This window comes from Homalodisca vitripennis, chromosome 1 (genome assembly GCF_021130785.1).
Source record: "Homalodisca vitripennis isolate AUS2020 chromosome 1, UT_GWSS_2.1, whole genome shotgun sequence".
Lineage (NCBI taxonomy): Eukaryota > Metazoa > Arthropoda > Insecta > Hemiptera > Cicadellidae > Homalodisca > Homalodisca vitripennis.
In genome coordinates this window covers 194,564,968-194,580,925 of record NC_060207.1, presented here as the reverse complement: position 1 = coordinate 194,580,925, position 15,958 = coordinate 194,564,968, and the positions used below count along the sequence as shown (strand labels likewise).

Below are 15,958 nucleotides of genomic sequence, written 5' to 3'. Positions count from 1 at the left end.
GGATAGGAAGTTTAAATCTTTTTACCGAATGACAAAAGACTCCTTTTTGGAATTTACAAGACTGGTTGGTTCTTCCTTGGAGAAGATGGACACAACCATGAGGGAATGTGTTCCAGCACAGGAAAGATTAATGATCACTCTGAGGTAAGTTTAACAAGTCAACTTCATTGTCATTTTATAATTACATTAGCATATACAGGTAATAAGATGATCAATAGATGATAACCATATAAATTGAGTAGAAGTGTTTACATATTTATGTTCTGAAGGCTACCAGAAAACATGTAATAAAAATCTGCATTTTGCATTTGATCAACTACATTGGACATGTGAGTAATGTTCATTTGTGACTGTCTTGAGTTGGACATTGTTGGAGAGGTGAGTATTGTTAGACCTGATGACGACCGTGTTCCGAGAGTGAAATGTCATCAATCAACCTTAACACGTGTCGTTTGAAAAGCTTGATTTGTGAATCACTCAATTCTTCCAATTCTGGTATCAAACTGAGCAGAAACATCTTAATCGCCTGTTGTCTATCAATCTGCTGATAGCTGGTATCTGCCTCAGCGTTTGATAGTAATTTAGCCTTTTTGGCTCTGAAGTATTCAGCTACTGTTTGATCCGCTTTGGATGCCAAGATTTTGTTTTTTTCCTTCGTGATTTGGAAAGTCCTCTTTGACGATAAACTTCCAGAGGTTGTTTCAATGAAGTGTTGAGGAGGAGCAGTTGAGGGAGACATTTCTTGGGAATTGTGTTGTTCAACTTCACATTCAAATTCAAGTTGGGTGGGATCTTCAACTTGAGTTTCAGAACCTTCAATATCACGAGTTGAAAACTGGGTAGTGCTGGGTGGTGCAGGCAAATTTCCTGGTGAAGGGGGAATCATTGTTTTCATGAATGGCAGACAAAACTGCATTGCATTTTCCAAATAATATGCCCTTTTGTTCCTTCCAGAACCACTAGGCGAAGGTTTCATTCTTCTCATGAACACTGTTCGTAGATTTCTCCACTTCTCTTTGCAATCTTGCACTAAAACAAAAGAAAAATAAATCAACCAAAAGGTTAAAATTGCATGTTTGGTAAGTTATTGTTGGTAAATAAAAAACAATAGTAATAGGTTTTACCTAACCCATGGTTAGTCAATAGTCAGTTATTTATTGCGGATACAAAATACATTTGTAATTGATTGTTTTGGTTGCAGGTATTTAGGAACTGATTGATTAAATTGATTTATTTCCCAAATATATGTAGCTACAATATTACAATCCAAACTGTACAATTAACTTCTAAAAAATGTTTTATTACATTACCGAACGGAGTTTGAAATGAGAACAAAGAATAAACATCATAAGAAATAATCATCATAAAATAAACATCATAAAAATAACATCATGTATAAAAACATTGTCCTCGGGAAATGAGCCTGCATAGGCTATGATGCCTGTGCGCAGACTCGAGTTGCTCACGCCTGAAAAAATAACGGACTGGATATAAATAAATAAAAAAATTGAATATAAAATATAATACAAGATAATGCACTATTACATACCACATACATACATACACACACATACATATATACATATACATGCATACACATACATACGTGAATATGGAATGAATATATTAAAAGGAAAAAAACCGTGTAATTTTAATATGTACCTGTTTTAAGGAATTGAATATTATTAATTTTAAAAACATTTCATATTAGCAACAAGGGTAAATAAGCAGGGTCACCGAAGATTATAATGGGGTAGTAATAATGAATGATGATGGGATAGGAGTGGTGGCTGTTTACATGTCAAACTGTCTGCCCGTAGTTCGTAGGCAACACTGCCTCGGCCTCCTCAATAGACAATGATAATAAACCACTGATTAACTTTCCTTTTAAAGATAATTGTAGAAATTTCATTGAAAAAACTAAAATTTGGAAACTGTTTACTTATATTTATAAAAAGCACGTGAACTAGATAGTATGAGTTGGTGTTTGAATAAGATTTAGTTAATTGCAGTGGTAGAATTCCTGTTGATCTAGAATAACGTGTGTTATGGGTGTGTTGAGTTCTTTCAAATAAATCATCTAAATTTTTATACATGTGTATTAAAAGAAATTTTATAAAAAGTTGTCTTATTGTAAAAATTTTAGTTTCTTGAAATAAAATGGATGTTGAAAAACTATGACATTTTTTAAAAGCTACTTTCAAAATTGATTTCTGAACCGTAAACAGAGGATCAAGATTTGATTTATAAGCTGCCCCCCAAGAAATTATCCCAAATGCAAAAAGAGATTGCACGTATGCATAATATACCATTTTCATTTCTTGAACAGCAAGAATATCCCTAAGGTTCTTAAAGTCAAAGATATACTTTCGGGTGTTTTGTTCGAGATATTCAATACGATCTGACCATTTCAAACGGAAATCTATAATAACGCCAAGATATTTATACGAGTTTATTTTTTCGATTGCTTCGCAATTACAGGTACTGTTACTATGATTTCCACAATTATGTATAATCAGATTTCCTAAGACATAATCCGATTGAGGATTCAAAGAGATTGGCATAAATATTTATTTATGTATGTATTTAGGAACTGGTGAAACATTTGTGGCAGTTTCCTTATATTTTGCAAGAGGTGAGAGTACAGTTTGAAAAATGATCAAGGAAACTTCAGAAGTTATCTGGAACGCACTGAGAGACATTTACATGCCTGTTCCTATACCCGATAGATTTAAACATACCGCTGATCGTTTTGAGCTGCTATGGAACCTTCCCAATTGCATTGGAGCATTGGACGGTAAGCATATAAGAATTGAAAAGTTCCACATACAGGATCTGAAAACTTCAACTACATCCACTCTATCGTACTTTTGGCGCGTTGCGATGCCGACGGACTCTTCACGATTATTGAGCCAGGTTATGCTGGGCGTAACAGTGATGGAGGCATTTTCAAAGCAAGCTCAATTAACTATTGGATGACACATGGTGATAATATCCCACCACCTTCACTATTGCGATATGATGATAAAAACATCCCATTTCCATACTACAGTACTTCGTCGGAGACGAAGTATTTTCGCTGACACGCAACATCCTGAGACCTTTTTCAAGCAACTCATTTCCTTTCTCTAGGTGCAAGTTTACCATGACAGTGAAACCCAGCAGTGTAATAGAGGCATAATACTGACTTAAGCTAAAATTTCAAAAACTATGCAGTAGATTTGTGATGAAACTTACAAAATCTGATATGTAATACACCATATTTTACACACAAAAAGTTGTTGACGTTTTGCATGTATCCCTTTAGATGGTTCTAGATTACTAGGTTACTCTCCAATGTTTTGTGACTGGGTGCGTAAGACGCCTCCCACCACAGTAAGTGATGGAAAATAAGTAAATCATATATTTTTAAGATTCTTTAAATGGTATGACAAGATTAACGGCACAGACATACACTATGCGCTAAATACAGATAGACAAAGTGGATTTTCTCTAGAGTACTCTTCCAACCAGCAGTATTTCGCTGAAAAATACGAAATATATACTTCTTACCTGGCATATTCACTTCAGCAGACACTTCTTTCCATGCTTTCTCCGTCACATCTTTCCTTGTATATTCTGGGAGTTTGTAGTTGTACAGAACTTCATACTTCTCCACTGCTCCAACGAGCTTAATGTTGAGTTCTTGATCACTCATGTTGAAATAGACACTATGCGGCCGTCAAAACACCACGTGGTATCGTGCAACTGAAGTTTGTAACGCAACTGAAACCTCGAGCCCACGGTTGCATGTGACTGGTTTCAGACTAGATTTAGATCGTCAAAAACCGGTCGCGTCGTGTACGCCTCCCCACTCCAATACATTGTCGAGGTCACCACATAGTTGCGCACTACTACTGGTTTGCAACTTACTGTAACTGCAGAACAATCGCTTCGTGTGCGCTGGGCAAAGTGTGAATGGTTTCTCTAACGGTCGAATTTTGCAGATTTGCTTTCACATCCAGTAAACAATAATGTATATACAAACAGGGCAATGTCATGATATTTAAGTACCTAAAAACTTACAGACAAGTTTCCCTTTCATTAAGATTTTATATAATTCATATTGATTTTTTTGCCAGACAAACACTCTATTTGAATGGTAACCATAAAGTGATTCCATAGACTAAGTGAGAGTGGAAAAAGGCATAATAGGAGGTTATTACCATATCTTCAGTGACGCAGAGTTTCAATTAACGCAGTAGGAAAATTACTCTTGCTCATATATTACAGACTTTCTATATGGCTTTCCCAGCTTAGTCTACTGACTAAGAAGATTCCTAGTAGTTTAACAGGCTTAAAACATTTGTAAATAACATTGTCCATTGAAAAGATTATATTTTCTGTCTGCTATTGTTTAGCTACTACTAGTCTGTTAGCTTGAAACCACTGTTGCTACCTCCATTGCATTTTCTTGTTGTTTTATTAAACCAATAAGTGTACTATGGTGATTTAGAAGAGTAGTATCATCAGCAAATAAAACTGACATAAAGACAAATGGAAGGGAAAATCGTTAACTGCAACGATGAATAAAAGGACCTAAGAATTTTTCTGTAAACTGCACAAATCAAAGAGACTGAATATTAACAAGAGATCATATTAAATAAAGAGCTTCTAAAATATAATCTAATTGCTTCTTTAATAACATTTTTATACAAACATTTAGATTGAACCGTACATGCATATTTTGTCTATATAGGCTTCCCCGTAACTCTCTGGACAAAGGTACACTTACTTGTATACATGTACATTTACTATTAGTATTATTATAGGTAAAAAATATATAAATAATAATTTCCGTTTTATACTATGTGAGTTGAACAGAAACGTATTTAAGATAGTACATATGATTATTGTACTCACAAGCGTTGAGGAATGTTCTGGGGTCCTGACTATCGGCCTTCACTTGCGAGAAGTTATCGACATGTATGCCGAGATGGGAACTGCGGCGGATGAAGCTGAGTGCAACCTCAACAGCTTTGTCTGCTACCGGGTTACGAGCTTCGTTTACATACACTGAAACATAAGCCTCGACAGTGTATTTGTACATTTTTGTGAGTAAATCAAAGCTTCAATTTTTATTTAAATTTGTTAAGGCATATCGTAGTTGAATCACGTCAAAAGTCTTGACAGTCTACTGTGGATAGATAAAACTGTTATACGAATTCACTCCAAATAGTCAAATATATTTAAAATCACTAAAGTTTATAAACCGGAAAGAGTGCAGTGAAAGTTTTGGAGTGCCGATAGCCGAGCGGTCTAAGACGACGGACTATCTGAGTTAAGAGATAGAGCAGATTCGAAACCTGTCTGTGACCGTTGCACTTTTTATCAGTACAATCAACCTTGTACTGTATCGACTCTCCCCTTTATTATGTTTGATAAGATCCTCGCACAGGCCACTGGCCCATGAGGACTGGAAGAGTAAGGCTCGGCTTCCTCAAAAAAAAAGGGATCGGCTTCTCCTTTTTTATTATAAAAGTATTACTTATTTTAAAGATTTTACAACAGAAATTTTCTTTTTTCCGTTGAGGTTCCAAATCGTTCCCACTGGTCTGGGCATGGGCACTCGAATAACTGCAATAACGTACCACGTCATACGAACAATGCTATGCTTCATTCACATTCCGGAGTTGTTTTAAATAGTTATTAAATTACATGAAACAAACTGACAACCATTTTAGTTTATAATCAATGTTCTGGGATCAAAAGTGGACAAACATTTTTAAGAATTGAAATGGATTTCTCTAGAAAATTCTATTATTAGGGAATCATTTTGTAGTAGCATGAACGAGAACCAACCAGATGCAATAATAAGATCAGGAAACCCCTATCAGAATTTTACTATGATTCTTGTTGTATAGTTCACGAAAAACTGTCAAGTCTCAGCATCTATTTTATTAGCTTTTCATGGTAGAATAAAAACCAACGTACAATCAAATATAGATTCGATTTTAGGCTGCCGTCATGAAAATGAGCAAATAATCGCGCCCTCACGTCCTTGGACGGTTCCATCATAGACTTATTTATTTATATACGGCATACACCATTTTACAACAAATGTTAAATCCGATTCAACAAGAGATAAATTATAATAAAGTACAACAAGCAATAATATATTTAAAGATAACAAGCAACAAATAAATAACACCAACTATATGAACAATTAAAAAATGATGGCAATAATTACAGCAACGATTTATGTGTGTGTGGGGGGGGAGGGTGCGTGCGAAGGGGGCGTGAGGTGTGTGTGTGCGTATAATATATTATGTATGCGTGTATAATTAAATCTAACCTGCAGTAGAATATGAAGTTTCGACAAGTAATAAAGTATCTTATAATATATAATAACAAGCAATAAATACATTTATAATATTTAACAAGCAATAAATACATTTATAATATTTAACAGGCAATAAATACATTTATAATATTTAACAAGCAATAAAAAACAAGATAACAAGCAATTATAAAACTTCTTATTACAGTACAATCACGATGCCAGAATGTGTAGAGAAGAATCACTCATGCACTCAACTTTTGTCATTACATTGATATGTGACCCTCTAAAGGCGTCACCAATCACTCATCACTAACTCCATCATTTGCAGTAAGAAGGCGCACGGCTTGGCTACGAAATCGAGCCACACTAGGAGAGAAAAAGTCCACAGATCCACCTATCTCATTGCCGAGTTGTAAAAGGCGTGGGAGCGTACTGCGTTGCTGGTATAACGTAGAGTACTGAAGCCTCTCAAACAAGTCCTGGGATCTTGTACGACCAGGAATGTGAAAAGGAAGCTCCTGTAACAGCTCAGGGCAGCCCACAACACCATTGATCAACTTCATGAGGAGAACTGAGTCTTGAATCCTTCTGCGAATGTCTAAGTCATGAAGACGGAAGTGAGACTTCAGTAGTGGTACAGGGACTTCAAGGTAGTTGTATCCCATTCGGCAGCCAACAACTCTGATGAATCGGACCTGGACTCTCTCAATATCCGATATGAGAGTAGATTGATACGGAGCCCACACAGAAGAGTTGTACTCCAGGAGCGGACGCACTAGTGTCTTATACAATGTTACTAGAGAGTCAACATGCAGCCCCTCAGAGAAACGAAAGACGAAGCCAAGCGTGGAGTTGGCTCTCCTGCAAATAAACCGCACATGCTCATCGGGATGGAGAGTTGAAGTAGTTATGATACCAAGGTCCTTCATCTTCCAGACTCTGTGGAGAAGTTCGCTGCCAAGGTAATAGTCATGAAAAAGTGGATTCCGAGATCTGGAAAAGGTCATAACTGAACATTTAGATATGTTCAGGTCCATAGAGTTTTTAAAGCACCAGTGCTCCACTGCCCTTAATGACGACCTGAGACGGTCCACATCATGGCCCGAGGATGATTCCAGAAAAAGCTTCACATATCAGCAAATAGAAGATGTTTGGCGGTCAGGGCATCGCCAATGTCGTTGATGAAGAGGTTGAAAAGTACTCCAGATGTGACCCTTGAGGAACTCCTGACTCAGCACCAATGGGGTGAGAAATAGCAGTACCACACCTCACACTCAGCATTCGACCCTGAAGATAGGATTGGAAGAATTGCAGGAGAGAACTGGAGAATCCTAGAGAGTCCAATTTAGCCAATATGTGTATGTGACTAACCCGATCGAAAGCTTTGGCGAAATCCAGATAAATGCAGTCCACCTGCCGACCTCTTGCGAATGCTGAGGTAATGTAGTGTTGAAAAATGATGAGGTTAGTGGTTGTGGATCTCCCGGAGCGAAAGCCATGCTGCTGCGGCACTACTAGGTGTTTAAGCTCAAATTCAAGTCCATCTAACACCAGACTCTCAAAAACTTTGGACAATGTGTTTAAAATAACAATCGGTCTGTAATTCGATGCAAGGGTACTATTGCCAGATTTAAATATGGGAACTATGTATCCTGTCTTTAAGCAGTCTGGAAAAATACCTCTAGAGAAGAATATGTTGAAATAAATACATAAATGAGGAGAAATCACCACACTGCAATATTTAAGCACCGATGGAGGAATGGAATCAGGACTTGCCCCTTTGTTTGGATCTAGCTGGCTAAGCTTACGCTCAATGGCCTCAACTGAAAGGCACCAGGTTGTTAAGACTTTGAACGCACGAGGATGGTAGACAGGAGGACTATCGTGAGTTTTACTAAAAATAGTAGCGAAGTAGCTGGCAAAAACACGGCAAATTTCTTCAGGATCTTCCGCAACCGATTCCTCATGACGAATCATCTTGGGTATGTTCGATGTTTTCCTCTGTTGACTGACATAGCTCCAAATACTTTTAGGGTTGTTCGACACTGAATCATTGATGCGATCCAGGAGCTTACGACGACACTGAGAAACAAGAACAGTACATTGGGCTCTAAGTCGCTGGAAGATCGCGTAGTGAGTAGGATCAGAGGTTTCCTTGAAACGTTTGTGAGATAGCTTCTTCTGAATAATCAGTTTTTTCAAATCAGTGGAAAACCAAACTTGCATAAGAACCTATCGTTTTGTGTTTTATGTGAACAAATTAGTTTTAGTTTTTTTTTACATAAATAGTCTTAATATTTAGTTCTCTTATTTTATTGTCGTTCCTTTGCTTTTTTCTAAGATACATCGTATTAATGAGACACATTTATTGATTGATAGACGAATATTGACACAACCATCATCAGAGCTTCTGGCGGGGTCTGGAAGGATATATTGTATAATAATAATGAATAAGATCTTCAAACCAAGCTATTTTAACAATATTATTTTAACTACTTTTACATATTTGTGAATTTGGTCACCATACACTTTGATCTCCTATAAGCCTACACTATTAACAACAAGTGGGGTTTATATCAAACAGACAAATTCTACAAGACGTACCCTGTCTAACCTAATTGTTAGATATGGCCCTCACTCTGTTCCTGAGCAAGCTAACCTTAAAAGGTTATGAAGGTAGAGCAATAAAACTGTAATGATTAGCCTGCAGGAAGTACATGGTTTCAACCAAATTACGGACGTTGAATGGTGTCACTCCTCCAATAGTAAGTTGGCGTTTACAATTCGTTATTGTTTTCAGTTTGAAATGGTCAATTTTGTCCTTTAGGTAACCCCTGAGTTAAAAGTCTATGCTATTAGACTTGTAATAAAACTGCAATAGTGATGCGGAATGATTTTTATCACACAACACAGCTAATTAACGACGGCTGGTAATGTCCACTTTGAAGATTGTTTAATGCAAAGTAATTGCAAACTGGTGGGAAACAGTAACCATATTGTAACCTTCAACTAATAAGAATCTTGTTCATTTACTTCCACTAATACACCTTCACGGAGAAACGAACACTATATATAACACAAGACTTAACATTGCAAGCCTGGCAATTTGGCTTTATTATTTATTAATAGTGTAATTAATAATGTTAACACTAGTGTTACCTCAAACATCTTCTGCAATCATAGGAAGTTTAAACAATGTATTCCAGGCAAAAGTGCATTAAACAATACCTAGTTTATTTGCCACATTCCAGGCTTGCAACATTTTTCGCACAATAGCGCTTCTTTGTCTGTGATACAACATGCTACAATTATAAGGGTTATAGCCAATTAAATAAAATTGTGCTCAATCAATAACATGTTGTGGAGTGATTTTTGTCTAAAAGCATATGAGCCAATACTAACCAAGGTAAAATCAAATCATGTAGATTTATCAGTATTTTTTTAGTTAAAATTATTGGTTTACAAAGGCGTATTTACGATTCACCTCCGCCTATAAAAATACTCGGCCATAGGCTAAGTACTAGATTGCTCAGCTTTTTTCCGACAGATGTTTAACACTGTATTCACCTTTGTCGGGAACTATTAGCTATGTTATTCTTTCGCATGGAAACTTTGCTAACGCAACAATATTGCTTTTATTATAGGTCATCGTTTCTTTTGTTTATCTTTGGTCGAACAGCTGGTTTTAAAGTTATGCACACGTTTTGTTCATATATGAAGGCACTATGGGCTCGAAAGTGACTGAAAGTTCATGTACAGTTTCTACAACGTTCGTAAAAGTTCTTGAATTTTTGGTATACTAAGGTTTTTAACGGTATTATGAAATAAGTATACTTAAAAACTAGTTTGAAGGTCTCAATTAATGAATTTCTATCCACTTTAAATCAATTTAGACTAAAAAAAGTCAAGTGATTATCATTGTTTCTCACCGTGTTTACTCAATAATGAATCAAAGTTTTGAAATATTTCGACCTTGATGTGGAGAATTATGTTCAGTTAACTGATAGTAAAAGGAAACTGCCGGTATTTCCATCTGCTTACAATGGTGAGTTGAGGGAGTGGGGGCTGTGTTGTAATAGGCTGAGATTTGACCAGTCAACAACCAATATGGGAAAACACCAATCAATACGGTCTTTATCACACACTGCCAACTTATTGATAATTTGGCTAAAAACTAGTAGACCGCCGTAATTATGCGTATATCAACTAGAACATGACGTTTCGAGAAATATATCTGCTCTCTTCTTCAATTGAAAACCTCTAGGGTAAACAACGTAGAATGAAGTATGCTGTATGCAGAAAAGTTAATAAATTAAATAAACTGAGTTATTGTATTTAGTCTGAACTTGGAACAGTTTATTAGATTACTTCATGACATTTTTTGAACTAAAAGAATACTTTTTTGATCAGAGAGTGCTGCGCCTTTGGCTGTGTAATAAAGGGCACATTCACTTTTTTCTAGTGCAATTCAAAAGTACACTTACACACATTGAAAGACTGGCCCACTTGCGCTGAGGTCGAAATGTCGATCATCCAAATCAGGGCAGTGGCTGAAGTGAGAGTTAACCTGAAATGGAATATGTTTTGAAATTCTTCATAAGAATTCCATCATTGTTTAAACAATATTTGTATTTTATAATGCAAGTAAGAAGTCAATATGGGTTTTATATAACAACTTATGTATAGTTAAATATGCTTATACCAATTTAACTAACTCTTTCAACTGTGAAGGCTGAGGAACTTCCTTCAAAAAGTATAACAAATATGTGAGTTAAAACAAAATTGTACGAAATGTCGCAGTTTATTACTTCAGAGCTAGGTGTAGTGAAATAAAATATCTACCTTTGAACTATAGCCTTAGTTTTATAAAACACATTTTGTTGGTGACTTATAAAACAAAAATAATACATATTGATCTGACAAAATTTCATGATTATATATTTTACAAAAACACATATTAATCTCTACGACTCTAATATCCTTCTTTTGTATGTAATATCCAATTTATTCTTCAATTATTTACTCATAATCTCTTCTATATCTCTGTTCACCTTCCTGCAACGCTTTGGACTACGCTAATATCACACGGATCATAAAAAGTTAGTCTTCTCTTCAATAAGTTCCATCTACTTACTATGAATTACGATAACGATAATGTCAGTTAAATTACGTTATGTGAAATATCTACTAAAAGTTTTTATGCTGAAGAATACTAAATGGGTGTCCTACATTAATTTAAATTGGTGCAAATTTAAAGCATAATTATTCTTTTTTATTATTATATATTAATAACTGTACATAAATCAACATATACGGATCCAAAATAACGTTGTGTATCCGCATTATTTCCTGTTACTTTATTAATTATATTTATGACTTTAATAAATTTTTGCTTTGAAAATGATTAAAATGTTTATGAACGAATACGAATAGATCTTCATTAATTATCAATTTATTCCATAACAAGAAGTCGATTATTTTGGCGTAAGATTAAACATCTAGAAACTACTTTCCAAATTGGTTCTATGACGATATGTAAAACAAGAAATTACCCTATTTTTAAAAACCAAGAGTTATAATATAAGCGTTTCTTCTAAAAAGCGATCGGTTTGCTACCTTAACATTTGGGATGCCGTTGTTGAATACAATCGAAGTTTTCATGTAGCGAAAAAAACTAACACTTTTGCATTCCACTTGAACTAAACCGAGGGATGTCACTACTAGCAGAGTCCAAGAAGACTGCAATGCTCGCGCTGGCCATCGCCATGGATACTGAACAACACGATGAATTGTTGTCCAAACAATGGTGCAGATCGATGTGTTGATGTTGATGGTAGCATGCATCATTCATTGATGGACGTGTGCTGACCTATCGGGCGAGCTGAGGTGGACCAATAATTAATCACCTTGCCACTCAGTTCTATTATTTGTGACAGATATACACCTACGACAATAGTTCTGTAACAGCTGACTTCTGCTTCCCTGTTCCAGACAGTGGTTGCACGAATAGTCATGCTGCAAGTAAGGTTGATGGTAGCATGCATCATTCATTGATGGACGTGTGCTGACCTATCGGGCGAGCTGAGGTGGACCAATAATTAATCACCTTGCCACTCAGTTCTATTATTTGTGACAGGTAGCCACCTACGACAATAGTTCTGTACCAGCTGACTTCTGCTTCCCTGTTCCAGACAGTGGTTGCACGAATAGTCATGCTGCAAGTAAGCCGCCCTCAAGCAGTAATACCTCGTCCACACCTAGCGAACGTTCGGTGATCATGTTCGTTGAACATGGTTGCAGTCGTGATCTGACAACGAACATTTTAAAAGTTCGTAGACATTTTGTTCGACGAACAAAAATTTTTGTGTTTGGACGAACAAACTAGAGTTCGCTCTGAAAAGGCTCAGTCTAGCAGGAGTAGTGTGCAGTGATGGTTGACCGGGATCTGGTGTATCGTCGTAAGCGACTAGCATGTGTTGCCGCGGCTTTCGTTGTGATCAACCAGCATCAACCCCTTCCTCGCAGGTGGTGGCAAAGACAACTATTACAGAGAAGGTATGAGTATAGTGGCCAAGATTTGACTTCTGGATGTTTATTTACAAACTTTACTCGAGTTTCAAATGCTGATTTTGAAGCATTGGTTCTCATGATTGGGCCTAAGGTTGCAAGAGCAAATACTAACTTCCGCCAAGCAATAAGTGTTAACGACCGCTTAGCTGTTACTCTTCGTTTTTTAGCGACAGGAGATTCGTACCACTCTCTTATGTATTTGTTTAAATTATTAAAAACAAGCAATATCCCTGATTGTCCCTGAAGTATGTGCTGCTCTAGTTGACTGCCTCAAACAGTACGTGCAGACACCTTCCAAGACTCGATGAAGTTGGGACCGAACGGGGGACATTTGGAAGCATTTACTATTTTCAATAAATAGTTCTTGGAGATACAACTTGATACAGTCACAGGCAGATGTAGTGGATTCATATAATATATCACTCGTTAAATTAAATCTGTTCGGAGTTGTAAATATAACACTGTTCAACACTTTCACTGTGGTTCTTTGTTGAGTGACATTGAGAGCTCTTTACTTGTCAGTGCCGCCCTAAGGCGTCTGCCGACATCGACGCCTAACAATGTATTATTGACGATGGATGATATTATTTTATTTTACATTCCGTTTTTTTTATATATTACAAATCGTAATATTGTGTTTAGAATAAAAAATAATTGGGATTCTGGCCAAATAATTAAAGAAAAATTGTAATTTCGACTACTGAGGTAATTTCCAGTTATCGAAAGATTTCAAGACATTCATCAGGGCCGGATTTAAAAAATAGGCGAGGGCCTAGGACGTTTACAATTACAAAATTATGTCACTGGTCATGTTTTGTTATCGTAGATAGTACGTTGTACGTACATACTTGATACAAGACCATTATTGTGAATGTAGAGGGCTAGTGTACGAGCATGGTGACTGACAATGGGAGCAGAACAGCGGGGTGGCGTGAGTTTAAAGTGTCTCTCACCGGTGCGAGGAGAGGAGGAAATCATTAACGGCTTCATTGCGGAGAAGCTTAGACGGAAACCAATCAGCAAAAGTGACTGACATTTTGGTAGTAACATTTTGTTATAACTGACGAAGCATTAATATGTTAAAACCAGATAATACAGAGTATTTAGCGCAGATTTCCTTAAAAATCACGATTTTTCACTTATTTTTCCAATTTTCCCGGGGGGAGGACCCGGACCTCCCTTTGATTGTAGAATATTCCATACCTCCAAAACCACGAGCCCAGGACTCGCACCACAGGCTAGGGGTCTGTATTTTCTAAATCCAGCCCTGGACTCTGTACCGTACAAAATTACAAAATTGATTTGAGAATCAAAATACAATCCGTTCACATCTGGGGCGAATCCCCACGCATTTTTAATTGTTAAATTGCATGGGGAAAGAGCAGTAAATGGATGTTTCTTCATATTATGGTTTAAAGACGCAAACGTTAGGAAAATGTAAACCGAAATTTCGAGAAATGGTTAGATGGGTTTCATAAAAAAAACCTTCAACCGTTTTATGCCTTTGTCGTCATCAACTTATGAACACATGCACTTCGATACGTCTCTATTCACAGTGTTACAACGAATAACACAAACTAAATAGCATATTTATTTTTCATAATCGTACCTGAAGAGAGGTCCTTTCATGTGATATCTCAACATTTGAATTCTGCTCATTTACAATGAATGGATCATGTCATGTTAATAGATTAACATTAATGCATGACGTTAAAAATCAATTCATTAATAATATTAGATTTAATCTAAAATCTAACTTTATTTCTATTAGTGACTGGAGTGTGGAATTAGGTTTACTGTGTCATATGATATCCTTACTACTCCTCTGACGACGGGGACTCTTGTAAATGTTCCCAGAACACCTGGAGTGGTGATGAGGGGAAATCGGATTTTAGAGACGGCATTTCAGCAATATACCTTGTGCCTACCAGTTGTTCGGGGCTCCTTGTATTACCATAGTTCTCCCTCGATTGCCATCAGTCATCAATTAATGCAACTTACTAAGTAATTTAGTAACAAAGCTTACTCGTCCATTATATTCCTACATTCATATTCGTCAATACGTAAACTACTAGAGAATTTTGCCGTCTCATTAAGATACGTTAACTTACATTATCATGTTATCAATTAATTAATCTCACATTGTAAATAGAATATATTTTAAGCCGTTTAAAGTAGGAGTTGGTGGTATTTATAACCTCTCCTCTCCCCTCCCCCTCTAGTTCTCCCTCCACGAGCTCCTCGCCACCGCTGTGTAGAGGACGTTTTGTTTCAGCGGTGTTTGGCTGAGAGATTGTTGTATACTGTCCGGCTAGTGTAATCCTCGGTAATACCAACCTTTAAAAATATAATTACCCGTTTCTCTAAACTGTAATGTGTTGTAAAGTACATAATCGATTAGTCTAGTGCTAGTTGTGATATCTGATACTGTCGGGCAACTGTCGAAGTCTACAGGCCTCACAGGTTAGTTGTAAGAAATTGGAGTGATTTTTAAGACTGTTTTCCTCGTTTTCATTGTTATCACAAAAGAATTAAATTTTACTGTAAGACCAATTAGAGTCGTTTAAATGTTGAACACTCGTTTTCTTGTCACTTGCGTGTGAATAATTAGAATTCAGCAATGAAAAATAGGTTCGAATAAAATATTTTCTTAAAACTAAAAAACAAACCATTTCTGAACTGAAATATTAGAAAACGTAAATAGACTTTGCAAGAAATGAAATCGCACAATAAGACAAACCATATTAATGAGTGACACATAATAAAACCACAAAGTTATCAATCATTAACAAAGCCACGTATTTAATCTTGAAAGAACAGTTTGTAATATTACAAGATTATTCCACTGTATCTATAAACACAATTGCTTCGCTGCTCAGATTTTACCCTGGAAACCAATGTATTGTATAGAAAATTATTTCAGGGAAGAGAGGACTAAGTCACCAATGTAATACAACAATATCTTTATATACATTTATATCCAGCCACAAAAACGATCAATCAAAATTAGTCTCTACGTTTAGAAAAATCACAGCATAGGTCGTAACCTGTAAAAATCGAGTCTTA

The 15,958-nt window shown here is 36.3% G+C and overlaps 3 protein-coding genes across 4 annotated transcripts in view; 1 reads left to right on the top strand and 2 right to left on the bottom strand.

Annotated features, from left to right (window-relative positions):
- Window positions 1-15,958, bottom strand: part of LOC124352984 (ionotropic receptor 25a-like) — a 31,856-nt gene that overhangs the window by 15,610 nt on the left and 288 nt on the right. Inside the window, 2 exon segments of the mRNA XM_046802752.1 lie at window positions 4,903-5,055; window positions 10,807-10,889. Coding sequence (XP_046658708.1) covers window positions 4,903-5,055; window positions 10,807-10,889 — 236 coding nt within the window.
- On the bottom strand, window positions 146-3,795 carry LOC124352986 (transcription factor Adf-1-like). Its single transcript, XM_046802755.1, has 2 exons — window positions 3,553-3,795; window positions 146-1,029 (listed from the first exon to the last, which is right to left on the bottom strand). The coding sequence occupies exons 1-2, from the start codon at window positions 3,695-3,697 to the stop codon at window positions 389-391; spliced, it is 786 nt and encodes a 261-aa protein (XP_046658711.1). The 5' UTR covers window positions 3,698-3,795; the 3' UTR covers window positions 146-388.
- Window positions 15,162-15,958, top strand: part of LOC124352985 (nose resistant to fluoxetine protein 6-like) — a 54,943-nt gene continuing 54,146 nt past the window's right edge. Inside the window, exon 1 of one of the 2 annotated variants that reach the window (XM_046802753.1) lies at window positions 15,162-15,355. The gene's annotated coding sequence lies outside the window, so the exon portion shown is untranslated. The remainder of the gene's footprint in view (window positions 15,356-15,958) is intronic. The other variant, XM_046802754.1, reaches the window with a different exon arrangement.